Source organism: Emiliania huxleyi (genome assembly GCF_000372725.1).
Source record: "Emiliania huxleyi CCMP1516 chromosome Unknown EMIHUscaffold_143, whole genome shotgun sequence".
Taxonomy (NCBI): domain Eukaryota; phylum Haptophyta; order Isochrysidales; family Noelaerhabdaceae; genus Emiliania; species Emiliania huxleyi.
In genome coordinates this window covers 49,725-60,029 of record NW_005201165.1, presented here as the reverse complement: position 1 = coordinate 60,029, position 10,305 = coordinate 49,725, and the positions used below count along the sequence as shown (strand labels likewise).

The 10,305-nt window shown below is 68.8% G+C and overlaps 3 protein-coding genes across 3 annotated transcripts in view; 1 reads left to right on the top strand and 2 right to left on the bottom strand.

Annotated features, from left to right (window-relative positions):
* The window catches only part of EMIHUDRAFT_441069 (hypothetical protein), a 3,753-nt gene extending 765 nt beyond the window's left edge, over positions 1–2,988 (bottom strand). The window contains exons 1-4 of the mRNA XM_005787305.1: positions 2,455–2,988; positions 1,529–2,390; positions 1,386–1,460; positions 512–1,311 (exon numbers count right to left, since the gene is read on the bottom strand). Of these exons, the coding sequence (XP_005787362.1) occupies positions 615–1,311; positions 1,386–1,460; positions 1,529–2,390; positions 2,455–2,917 (2,097 nt within the window). The 5' untranslated portion in view covers positions 2,918–2,988 and the 3' untranslated portion in view covers positions 512–614. The remainder of the gene's footprint in view (positions 1–511; positions 1,312–1,385; positions 1,461–1,528; positions 2,391–2,454) is intronic.
* Positions 2,989–3,478: 490 nt separating this feature from the next.
* Positions 3,479–5,222, top strand: EMIHUDRAFT_227939 (putative mitochondrial carrier protein; the record flags this gene model as incomplete). Its single annotated transcript, XM_005787304.1, has 8 exons — positions 3,479–3,544; positions 3,744–3,821; positions 3,911–4,018; positions 4,103–4,466; positions 4,508–4,662; positions 4,734–4,763; positions 4,906–5,039; positions 5,123–5,222. The coding sequence occupies 8 exons, from the start codon at positions 3,479–3,481 to the stop codon at positions 5,220–5,222; spliced, it is 1,035 nt and encodes a 344-aa protein (XP_005787361.1).
* Positions 5,223–6,478: 1,256 nt separating this feature from the next.
* Positions 6,479–9,177, bottom strand: EMIHUDRAFT_455420 (hypothetical protein; the record flags this gene model as incomplete). The annotated part of the gene is made up of 9 exons (XM_005787303.1): positions 6,479–6,793; positions 6,864–7,010; positions 7,271–7,349; positions 7,495–7,549; positions 7,890–7,971; positions 8,114–8,173; positions 8,306–8,380; positions 8,577–8,620; positions 8,694–9,177. The coding sequence occupies 9 exons, from the start codon at positions 9,175–9,177 to the stop codon at positions 6,479–6,481; spliced, it is 1,341 nt and encodes a 446-aa protein (XP_005787360.1).
* Between the last annotated feature and the right edge of the window lie 1,128 nt (positions 9,178–10,305).

Here is a 10,305-nt window from a genome sequence, read left to right as displayed (position 1 = left end):
GCTCTGACAGGTCGCACGTCGCTCCTTTGACGCCGACGTGACTCACCCGTGCAGATCACATCAGGACACGGTCTCGACGCGCTCGGTACGACGCCTGCGACCCGTCTCGGGTCAGGTGGCACGACGCTCATCGCGCCTACCAGCGCTGCCGTGCAGGTTGCCACGACGAGGTCGAGCACGCTTCTATACGCTCGCCGAGCCTTCCTTTCCATCCCATTTGGCAGCCTGGGAACGGTGGCGGTCAGAGGCAAAGCATACGAGGGGTGGTGGAACCACATGTCACGGCTACTGCCGGCTCGACCCCACGATAGCCTCCGGAGGCTGACTTTGAGGCACAATCATCGGACGACGTCGGCGAGTTGAGTCGCGCTCGCGGTAGCCAGATGACCTCTCATACTAGTATCATCGGCCATGGCCGCAGGAAGCGCGGGGGAGGGCGCTGGGAGCAACACGGAGCTCCGTTGGACGTTTTCAAGATTAGCGTGTCAGAGTGAAATGGAACTAGCCCATGCCAAAGTCGTCCGATAATCGAGATTGTGCGCACGTACGACCCAGGTGCACGCACGTATCTCGTATGTCACACAGCACACGCCCTGAGCCGTACTGCGTAATCATCAGACGACACACGCCGACATCCTCACGACGACAACATCCGCTCCTCCGGCTCCGCTTGTCGTTGTGGCGCCACGCGCGGCGGCGCCGCTCTGTTCGCCGCCCAAGCCTCCTCCGCCGCGATCCTCCTCCTTGTCTGGCTCGTCCCTCTTCGACTCCTCGCCCGCGCCGTCGCCCCGTCCCTCCTTGGCGTCCGACGGCCGGATCGAAGACACCGTCGACTCGCGCGCCGTCACCGCCGGCGACCCTCCCCCTCCCCACAGAAGGCCGAGCCCGGCGGCGGACAGGCGCGAGGAGAGCGCGGGGCGGCCGCCACCCCGCGTCGACCCGTGCCTCCGCGAGTGGCGGCGGCGCAGGATGGTGCGCACGAGGAGGTTGAAGGGCCCATGGTTGCCGAACGCCGCCTCGATCACCGCGAGCAGCCTCTGCCGGTCCTCGGTGCGTGCGCACTTTGCGTGCGTCACGTCAAAGGCATCGAACTTGTCGAGCACGCCTGCGAGCCCGCGCCGCCGGTCGAGGGGGAGCACGTCGATCCGGTCGAGTGTGCCACCCATCACCGTAAAAGTGAAGAGCTCCACCGCTGTCCACAGCCGCTCGGTGAAGGTTGGGCCCGCCAGCACGACTAGCCGCTTGCAGCCCGCCAGGTAGATGGGCAGGCACGGCAGCGAGGCGGCCGGGTTGGTCTGCTCTATGCATGCCTGGTCGAGGGAGCGGAGACGATCAGCATACTTCACCCTCAAGGAAGCGTGAGTGGGCGGCTTGCTGCTCGCGCCTTGTCGATGAAGACGAGCGGCTCGCGCCCGTGTTCCGCCTCGAACCCGGTCGCCCACCTCTGCAGCGCGGCGTACCTGCACACAGTCCAGAGGCGTGGACGAGGAGGGAGGGGTGGCAGCCCGCCTCCGCGCGCTGTTTTCACTTCTCCCCTCCGTCGTCGTGCCAGGAGTGGGAAACAAAGGCGTCGCAGCTGCCGAGCGGCAGCTTGACGGTGCGCGCGTGCAGCCCGCTGTCCTCGGAGGAGCCGAGATCGCTCGGCCCGATGGCGCTGATCGGCAGGCCACGGAATGTCTTGCGCGCCAGCCCCAGGGCGTGCGCCGCGTCGAGCCCTCCGAGGAGCGCCGCGATGACGGCCGCCTCGCGCTCCTCGCCGCCCGAGAAGAGCCGGCTGACACAGGCGGCAAAGGCGCGCCGCGTCGGCCGGCAGAGCAGCGCCGGCGAGACGAGGCCGTAGGTGGCGGCGAGCGGGAGGTGGAGTCCAACGGTCGACCAGCCGGGCGCGCCGCGCTGCGAGGCGACGGCGAAGGCGGCGAGGAAGGCGACGCCAGTCATCACAAAGACGAGCGAGACGGAGGTGTAGAAGGTCTCTGCCGCCTCGCGTGGCGCGACGGCGAAGTAGCCCTCCCCCTCCAGCAGATACGCTGCGCGAGGCCACCCCTCGAGCCACTCGGTGCACGGGATGGCTCCCCAGTCGCTGGCGGACGGCTTGCCGCCTCCGCACGACTCGCCGACGATGCGCATCTGCCGCTGCAACAGGACCGAGACGCGGGGCAGCGCACGCGTGCGGCTCGCGAGCAGCAGCGGCAGAGAGAGGGCGAGCAGCGCCCACATCGAGGCCGACAGCACGCCAAAGGTGAAGGCGAGCGGCCTCGATGTGGCGAGCCGCGGCGAGAGGGCGAAGAAGAGCGCAAGTCCAAGGCTGACCGACCCGCAGAGCGGCATCATCACGACTACGATGCGGTGGAGCTGGCTCCTCATCCGCCGAGGCAGCGCCGGGTCGAGGCCTAGGGAGCTTCCGACAGATTCAGGCCCAATCAACCGCGGCTGGAGAGGCGCTTGGGCTGAGACCGGCGAGCAGTGCGCACGACGGCGCAACCACCACCATCACCGCAAAGGGGAGGGTGAAGCGGGTGAGGAACTCGCGCGCGGTCGTGCGGCCCGGCGACGTGTCCTGGGCCGTGAAGCCCGCCATCGCGATCCCGAACCCGCCCAGCACGCAGCAGAGAAAGAGGGCGCGCACGAGGCTGTTGAAGCTGCGCCGAACGCGATTCTTGGCCTGTTGCGCCCGCACCAGAGCCGCCTCCGCCGCCTCGCGGCACGCGGCGCTCTGCGAGTCCTCCGGCTCAGCGACCGATCGCGAAGAGGCGACCGAGCGCTGGGCTCTGTGCCCTTCCGTGGCTGCGGCAGCCCGCTGCCGGGAGCGGTTGGTCCGCCTCACCAGGCAGCAGATTGCCGGCGTGGTGAGGCAGAGGCAGGCCGTGGCGGTGCCGAACGAGGCGAGGTAGAGCTCAGCAGACTCGCCAAGAGGCATTAGGCCAAGGTACTTCTCGAGGTTCTCGAGGTGGATTGGCCGCGTTGGGTAGCGAGGATTGGTGTGACGCGATCCACGCAGGCGTGCAAGGTACTTCAGCCGTGGTTTAAGATTTTTCAGTGTACGTACTTTTCGCTTACTGGGAGAAAAGAGACAGGGGGTTGTGTTCTCTAGGCCCCTAAGGGCCCTACCTCTTACGTACATTTTTCATTGGTTAGTTTTTTTGTTGAGTATGAGCGACCCACCTCGAGGGTTGCTCCTGACTCTGGCCTTTTCTGGGTCACGTAGCCACACCTCGCCTCCTTGGTGCGAGTGGCTGCCAGTTCGACTCCGGGGAGGATCGAAGCATAACAATTTTGCGCTCCTCTGAAAAAAGAAAGAAAACAGACGACCCAAGGGAGGGATGGCGCTCCTAAAAAGAAAGAAAGAAAACGGACAACCCAAGGGATGGCGCTCCTAAATAAATAAATAAATCGCTCCTCCGCTGCTGTTCACATCCCGGCGAATTCTTTCTTCTCTTCTCCTTCGGCCAGCCGGCACTCGAACCTGGCTCCGCACGCGATGGCTGACTCGGGGTCGCAGTCCGGCACCTCCGACTCGGGCCGCCCATGGGAGGAGGAGCACGAGGTCCACTCGCCTCCCGCGCCGGAGGGACCGACAGCCGTCGACTGGGCCGTCAAGGCACCGGCGTCACCGCTCCTGCCACGTGTCCCCTCCCCACGTCCGCATCCCAAGCCATTGCTGCAGCTTTTGGCGTGGCAGCGAGGGTCTCGCCGCTGCAACCCTACGCGGCCTGCATCACACGCCTGCCACTCCCGCCGCTCAGGCCATCGCGGGGTCCATCTCGGGCGTCTTCTCGACGACGCTGTGCTCGCCGCTCGACGTGGCCAAGACACGCGCGCAGGTCGAGAGCGTCGCTCTTCCCGGGAAGAGCTCACACCGCTACGACGGCCCCCTGCTCTCTGCGGCCGCGGGTACGCGAGTCCCGGCTAGGCTGACAAACGGCGGCGCGTGGTAGGCGTGCTCTCTGCGCTGCGGCTGATCTACCGCGAGGAGGGCATACGCGGCTGGTACCACGGGCTCACGCCCTCCCTCTGCTCCGTCGGCATCTTTTGGGCGCGCTGCCTTCGAGCAGCCCGCTGTCGCCAGTCAGCGTCAACTGTTGACGGCCGTAGCTGCGAGCAGGCGTGCTACTTCCCGTGCTACGAGCACGCCAAGTCCGCGATCGCGCGCGGCAGCGGCGCGAGCGGCGAGTCGCCCGGCGTCCACCTCACTGCCGCGGGCCTCGCCGGGCTCGTGACGGACGTCATCACCAACCCGTTTTGGGTGGTGCGGACTCGGCTGACCACGCAGCACCTCTCGTCCGCCTCGCCGCAGTACCACTCGATGACGCACGCGATCCGGACCATCTACGCCGAGGAGGGCGGCCTCGCCTTCTTCGCGGGACTGCGCGCTTCGCTGCTCGGCCTCTCGCACATCATGATCCAGTTCCCGCTCTACGAGCGCTTCAAGCTCATGGGCGCGGGCGGGAGGGCCGGAGGGCACATCCGTGACACGTCCACACCACCTCCCGGGGCACATGCCCCGCAGGCGCGAGCTGGCGGGCGGACCGAAGGGGGAAGCAGGACGCGTCGGGCCCGGGCGTGTACGGCTCTGTCGAGCGCGGCCGCGGCTCGAGCAGCAGCCACGCCCCCGCCACGCCCGCCCTCGGCGAGGTGATTGTCGCGAGCGCGCTGTCGAAGCTGGTGCCGCCCCCCTCCGCCTGCCCGCCCGCCCGAGGCTTGCGCGGAGGGCGGTCTCTTCCCGGTGTGAACAGGTCGCCTCCACGCTCACGTACCCGCACGAGGTTGTGCGCGCGCGCCTGCAGTTCGACAAGGGCGGCAAGCTCTACGCCGGCACGCTGGACGCGATCCGCCAGACGGCGCCGGCGGCGTGGCTGCGCCGGGGCAGCGAGGGGCCTCCCGCGAGCCTTCTCGGACCCTCCCTAGGTCCAGTCCGACGGCGTCGCAGGGCTGTGGCACGGCTACCGCCTCAACATTGTGCGCACCATCCCGCAGTGCATCATCACCTTCACTGCGTACGAGACCGCCGCAAAGGCGCACCGAGCGCGCCGCGGCGGCGCGTCCGGACCGCGTCTCTTCACAGCCTTTGGCCGTGAACTCAGGCGCTCACGGCCTACTTGCAGGGCGGCGACGCCGCACGCAGGCACGGCGAGGAAGCCGGCGCGCCGCCACGGAGCGTCTCTCGCCACCAGCGGTCGGAGAGCGAGGGGGTCCTCACGCGCACCAGGACCGAGAGCAGATGATGCTGTGTGTGTGTTGTCGCGTGTGCCGTGTGGTATCTTTGTACCGTGTGCGTGAGCCGGGACTGTGTGATGTGTGCACTCTCTTGGGGAAGTCTTGTGTTCGCAGTCGCACCCGCCCTATCCCGTTCCCTCCTCTTTCACGCATCACGGGTCGCCAGAGGAGTGAAAAGTCCAACGCGCTCGTCGGTGACGGTGTCCTCCAACCTGCGCCGCGCTCGGCGAACCTCGACAGCGCCTTCGATGGCATGCAGCTCTTTGCGTCAGAAGCCTGGAGAGCAGCTCCTCGGCTGCTCACACGCTCTGCACAGTTGACACAGCCTACTGTGCGGCTGCCACAGCTGTCACAGGCTCACAGCGATGGGCTCGCCCTCACTGGCCCTCAGTCACTTGTGCTGCGGCTTGTGTGAGCGACACTGCTCGGCGACTGCCGGCACACTGTGAGACCATGGGTGTGAGGTAAAACCACGCTACCAGCGCTTGGTCACATCGGCCCCGAGGTCAGATCCTTCTACTCTGTTAGTGACAAGACTTGTCTACTGGCTGGAGCCGAGCAGGAGGGCCCGGCGCACAACCCCTGGTCAACTCACGGTCCACACCCCGTATAAAAATACAACTACAACCACCCCTCACCGACACGTGTGTGCGGAGTGCGCGCGCGCAACGGCACAAGCAGGTCGCTCCAGGGATCTCCCCATTCCCCAACTCTCCCGCGCCTCGCTGCACGCCGGTCTGGCGAGACACGCAAGCTGGGACCGCGGGCGGCGTGAGATGAGAGTCTCTCTCAGACAGAGAGCTAGCAGAGAGCATCGCAGCCAGCGCCTCGCACTCGCGCCTGTGCGCGACTTGGCGACTGCGACGCACGCTCGGCTGGCATCGCCTACGTGCTAAGAGTCCAAACGCAAAATCGCCCCCCCCAGTGTGCGCCCGGAACTCGAGGAGATCAAGGCGCACACGGGGGGGGCGACGCGAGAGAGAGAAGTGCTACTCCTAGGGTCAGTTTTACGGCTTGACCCAGGCCGCTCAATAAAAGACTGGTAACAACACACATCAAGATACAATCAATCACTAGAGGAGAGCGACGGCGGGCTCTGCTACAGAGACCGCGCTCCCCTCCGAGAGGCCACAACCGCGCGCACAAGCCCTGTAAACCCCCCCCGCCCAGCAAGAGTGCATGCAATCATGTCACACAGTGCAGGCCTGTCCTCCGTCCGTCCTCAGTCGCAAGCCAGGCCCCATGTACCGGACACTGGAACCGGTCAGTGCACCCACACCTCGTCGTGGCCCGCGCCGTCCTGCTGGTGGCGGCGGCCGCCCTCGGCCAGCCACGGCGTCGCCGCCTCAACTTCGTTGTAGGCGGGCTGCTGCATGTCGAGGCTCGCGCGCGAGAATGCGTCGCGCGAGTTGCGCCGCTGCACCTCGGCCTGCCACTCGCGCTGCTCCGCCTGCTGCTCCGCCTCCCACCGGATGTTGGAGCCGCGGTCGTTGCTCTGCCGGCGCAAGCTCGCCAGCGCGTCGCGCCGGTACTGCCGGCCGCCCTGCAGCCAGTAGTCTTCGTACTCGGCGGTGGTCCGCTGCGGCGGCAGCTCGAGCCGCGCGCGCGAGAAGGCGTCGCGCGAGTTGCGCCGCCGCACCTGGCCAGACGAGGGCCGGGGTGGAGGGCCGGGGTGGAGGGCCGGCGAAGCCGAGGTGGAGCTGCGATCGAGCCGAGGCGCGGGGCCGCGCCTCCTCCTGCCACGCCGCCCTGCCCTGCGGGTCCTCGAGCTCGACGTAGTCGAGCTGCTCGGGCGCCTGCTCGCAGCCGGGCGGCGGTGAGGCGACATCGGCCTCACGCCGCGGTCGGGAGGTGCGAAGGTGCCTCGCGGTACGTCGTCTGGCCGTAGTTAGCCACCGACCGCCGCTGCGCCGGCCGCCCGACCAGCCCCGGCCTGCCGACTGTCTGGCCAACCCCGACGCCGAGCGGCCGCCCGTTCTGCAGCCGGCCGGAGATGCCGTCGCCCGAAGCAGACTGCCGGCCCGCCGCCCACCCGCCTCCTCCTCCTCCTCCGAACTGCGACTGGCTTCCGCGCCCCGGCTGCACCCCTCTGCGCGAGGGCTGCCAGTCGTCCCCTCGCCGGCCCGACGACATGCCTGCGGGCACGGGCAGGGAGGGGCACGGAGCTGGGGGCAGGGAGCTGAGGGCGGGGAGGTGGAGGGGCGAGGGGCGGCGAGGCGCGTCTCTCCGAGTGTGAGCCTCTCGCGCGGGGGTGCCGCGCCTCCTCCCCGTCCCGAGGACCCGAACCCGCCCTGCCCGCCCCGCTGGCCGCCGAAGCCGGGCGAGGAGCCAAAGCCTGCAGGGAGAGGCTCGACAAGGCTCAGGGAAGGGAGCGCCCGCAAAGCTCTGGGTGTCGCAACACGCCTCCGCGCGACTGCTGCTGCTGCCCGAAACCTCCCGCCGGCTGGCCGAAGCCTCCTCCCCCGCGCGATGGCGGAGCGGCGCCGCCAGGCCCTCCCCTCCCCGGCGGCCCTCCCCCTCGAGGCGGCGGCCCTACTCGCGACGCGACAGACGACGTGAGACGCGTCGCGGACGTGACCCTTCCCCCTGCGCGGAGCGGCGGCCCGCCTCCGCGGCCGGGCGGCCCTCCCCCAAAGCCGGGAGCGCCTCCGCCTCCGCGCGAAGCGCCGCCAAACCCGCCCGGCGCAGCGCCGCCAAACCCGCCCGGCGCAGCGCCGCCAAACCCGCCCGGCGCAGCGCCGCCAACGGCCGGCGCGCCTGCGCGGCGGGAGACGCGAGGCGAGTGAGCGGCGCGGGTCGGGGGGAGGGGTGCGTGTGCGCAGCCGAGGCGAGGCGGACGGCTCGCCTCCGCGGCCAGGTGCTCCGAGGCCGCCGGGCGGCCCCCCCCTCCCGGGAGGACCTCCGCCCATCCCTCCGCCCATCCCTCCGCCCATCCCTCCGCCAATGCCAGGCGGCCCACCTGCGCGCGGTGGCGGGCCGCCGCCACCCATCCCGGGGGGGCCTCCTCCCATCCCGCCGCGAGGCGGGGGGCCGCCGCCGAGAGGGGGCATGCCAGGTCGAGAGGACTGGAAGCCCCCAGCGCCCGGCGGACCTCCCACGCCTCCTCCCACGCCTCCTCCCACGCCTCCTCCCAAGCCTCCTCCGGGTCGAGGGGGCATGCCTGCACCTGCAGACGGAATCGGCGGCGTGGGAGGCGTGTCACGGACGTGTGCGGCGGTGTCTTCTCTCAGCAGGGGTGTCTTGGCCGGGTGTCTTGGGGGTGTCTTGAAGTGGCCGCTCACCTCCCATCGGCCCTCCAGGTCGGGAGGAGGGGTTGCTGTTCCCGAAGCCCATGCCGCCCATCGGAGGCGGAGGGGCCATACCACCGGGCGGGCCGCTGCCCGGAGGACCTCCACCCATCCCTGGCCTCGGAGGCAGCCCACCTCCCGGCCCGCCTCCAAGACCGCCTCCGGGCGGGGCAGGCATGCCCGGTCGGCCACCGGGCATGACGCCACCCCCCATCGGAGGCGGCATCCCCGGCCGCGCCATCGGCGGCGGCAGCCCGTTCATCGACGGCGCCATACCTGGCCGCGCCATTGGTGGTGCCATCCCAAACGGAGGAGGCATCCCCGGCGGCGCCATGCCCATCGGCGGCGGCATCCCGCCCATCGGCGGCGGCATCCCGCCCATCGGCGGCGGCAGGCCCGGCCGCGGCATGGGCGGTGGAAGACCAAACGGCGGAGGCAACCCCGGAGGCGACATACCTCCCGGAGGCCGCGGAGCCATGGTCGGAGTGCCTCCGCTCGGCCCAAAGGCCGGCGTGGACTGGCGCGCGAGCCACGCCTGCTTGGCGGCGTCCTCCGCGGTCTGCATCTGGAGCAGGCCGCCGCGTGGGGGCCGCGGCAGCGCCAGCGGGCCGCAGGAGTGGGCCGGGCCAGCGGGGAGGAGCCCGACGAGCCCGAGCAGTAAGCCGACACCCACCATTTTTGCGAAGGTTTTGGGAATTCTCACACCGACGATCTTCACACCCCTGGTTGAGGTGTGAGCCTTGGCCTTCCCCTAAACGCACAACCCCGGGCTGGGCCTTCACAGACCTTGCTATTTAGAAGAAAATACCTCGCGCGGCGTATTACAGCGCGAGAGGAGAGAGAGGGGGCGAGGGCGCAGACTAGGGCGCAGACAGGCAGGGAATGCCTCTCTCTGAATGAAGTGGACAAACAACAAACCTCCTCGACGGGCGTTGGCAACGCCTCGAGTGGCGGCACGCCCGCCTCCGTTGGCCACTCCTACGCCTTCGGCAACACCGAGGAAAAGGCCCGCCGCCTGAACATGGGCTGCAAGGCGCGCGGGCAGCCCGGCCAACCCTTCTCCCCACAAGACCGGCCACGGCTACGTCAAGGCGCATCGCGGTTTCTACCACGACGCGATCTTTGTCAAGCGCAACAACTTCAACCTACTGCTCCACGAGACGTTCGGCGGCGGCTTCTCGCCCACCGCCGTTCTCAAGCTGCGCCGCCTCGCGCGCAAAGTCGCGCGCGGCAGCGTCGACCGCACGGCCTACTCGCCCAAGTACTCGCTCTCTTTTATGTCCCACCATGCAGAGCGCATCTCTCTCTCTGTTGTGCGAGGCGTGAACCGCGCCATTCGCTCTCACCTGGCAACCCTGTCTGCACGTCTCGCGCGCGCGTGAACAGGGCTCCGTTGTTTGGTATTGCTAAAAATCTCTCTCTGAGAGAGAGAGAGAGAGAGAGAGAGAGAGAGAGAGAGAGAGAGAGAGAGAGAGAGAGAGAGAGAGAGAGAGAGAGAGAGAGAGAGAGAGAGAGAGAGAGAGAGAACAGCACGAGTCTTGGGTGGCATCGATCACTCCGCGAGCGCGTCGTGTGTGTGAGAAGACACGATACTCGGTCAGAGCCGGTGGAGCGACGGTGGCAGATGCATGCCCGATGGCGACCTCAAACGGCGCCGAGCGCCGCAGAGACGGCGCCGCGAGCCGCAGCCGGGTGCACTGCGACCGCCGCCGCGCGGCTCGTGGCAAGGCCGCGCTGTCGCACTCCAGAGGCGGCTCCTCCTCCTTCTCCTCCTCCCCTCCCTCGCCCTCGCCCTCGCCCTCCT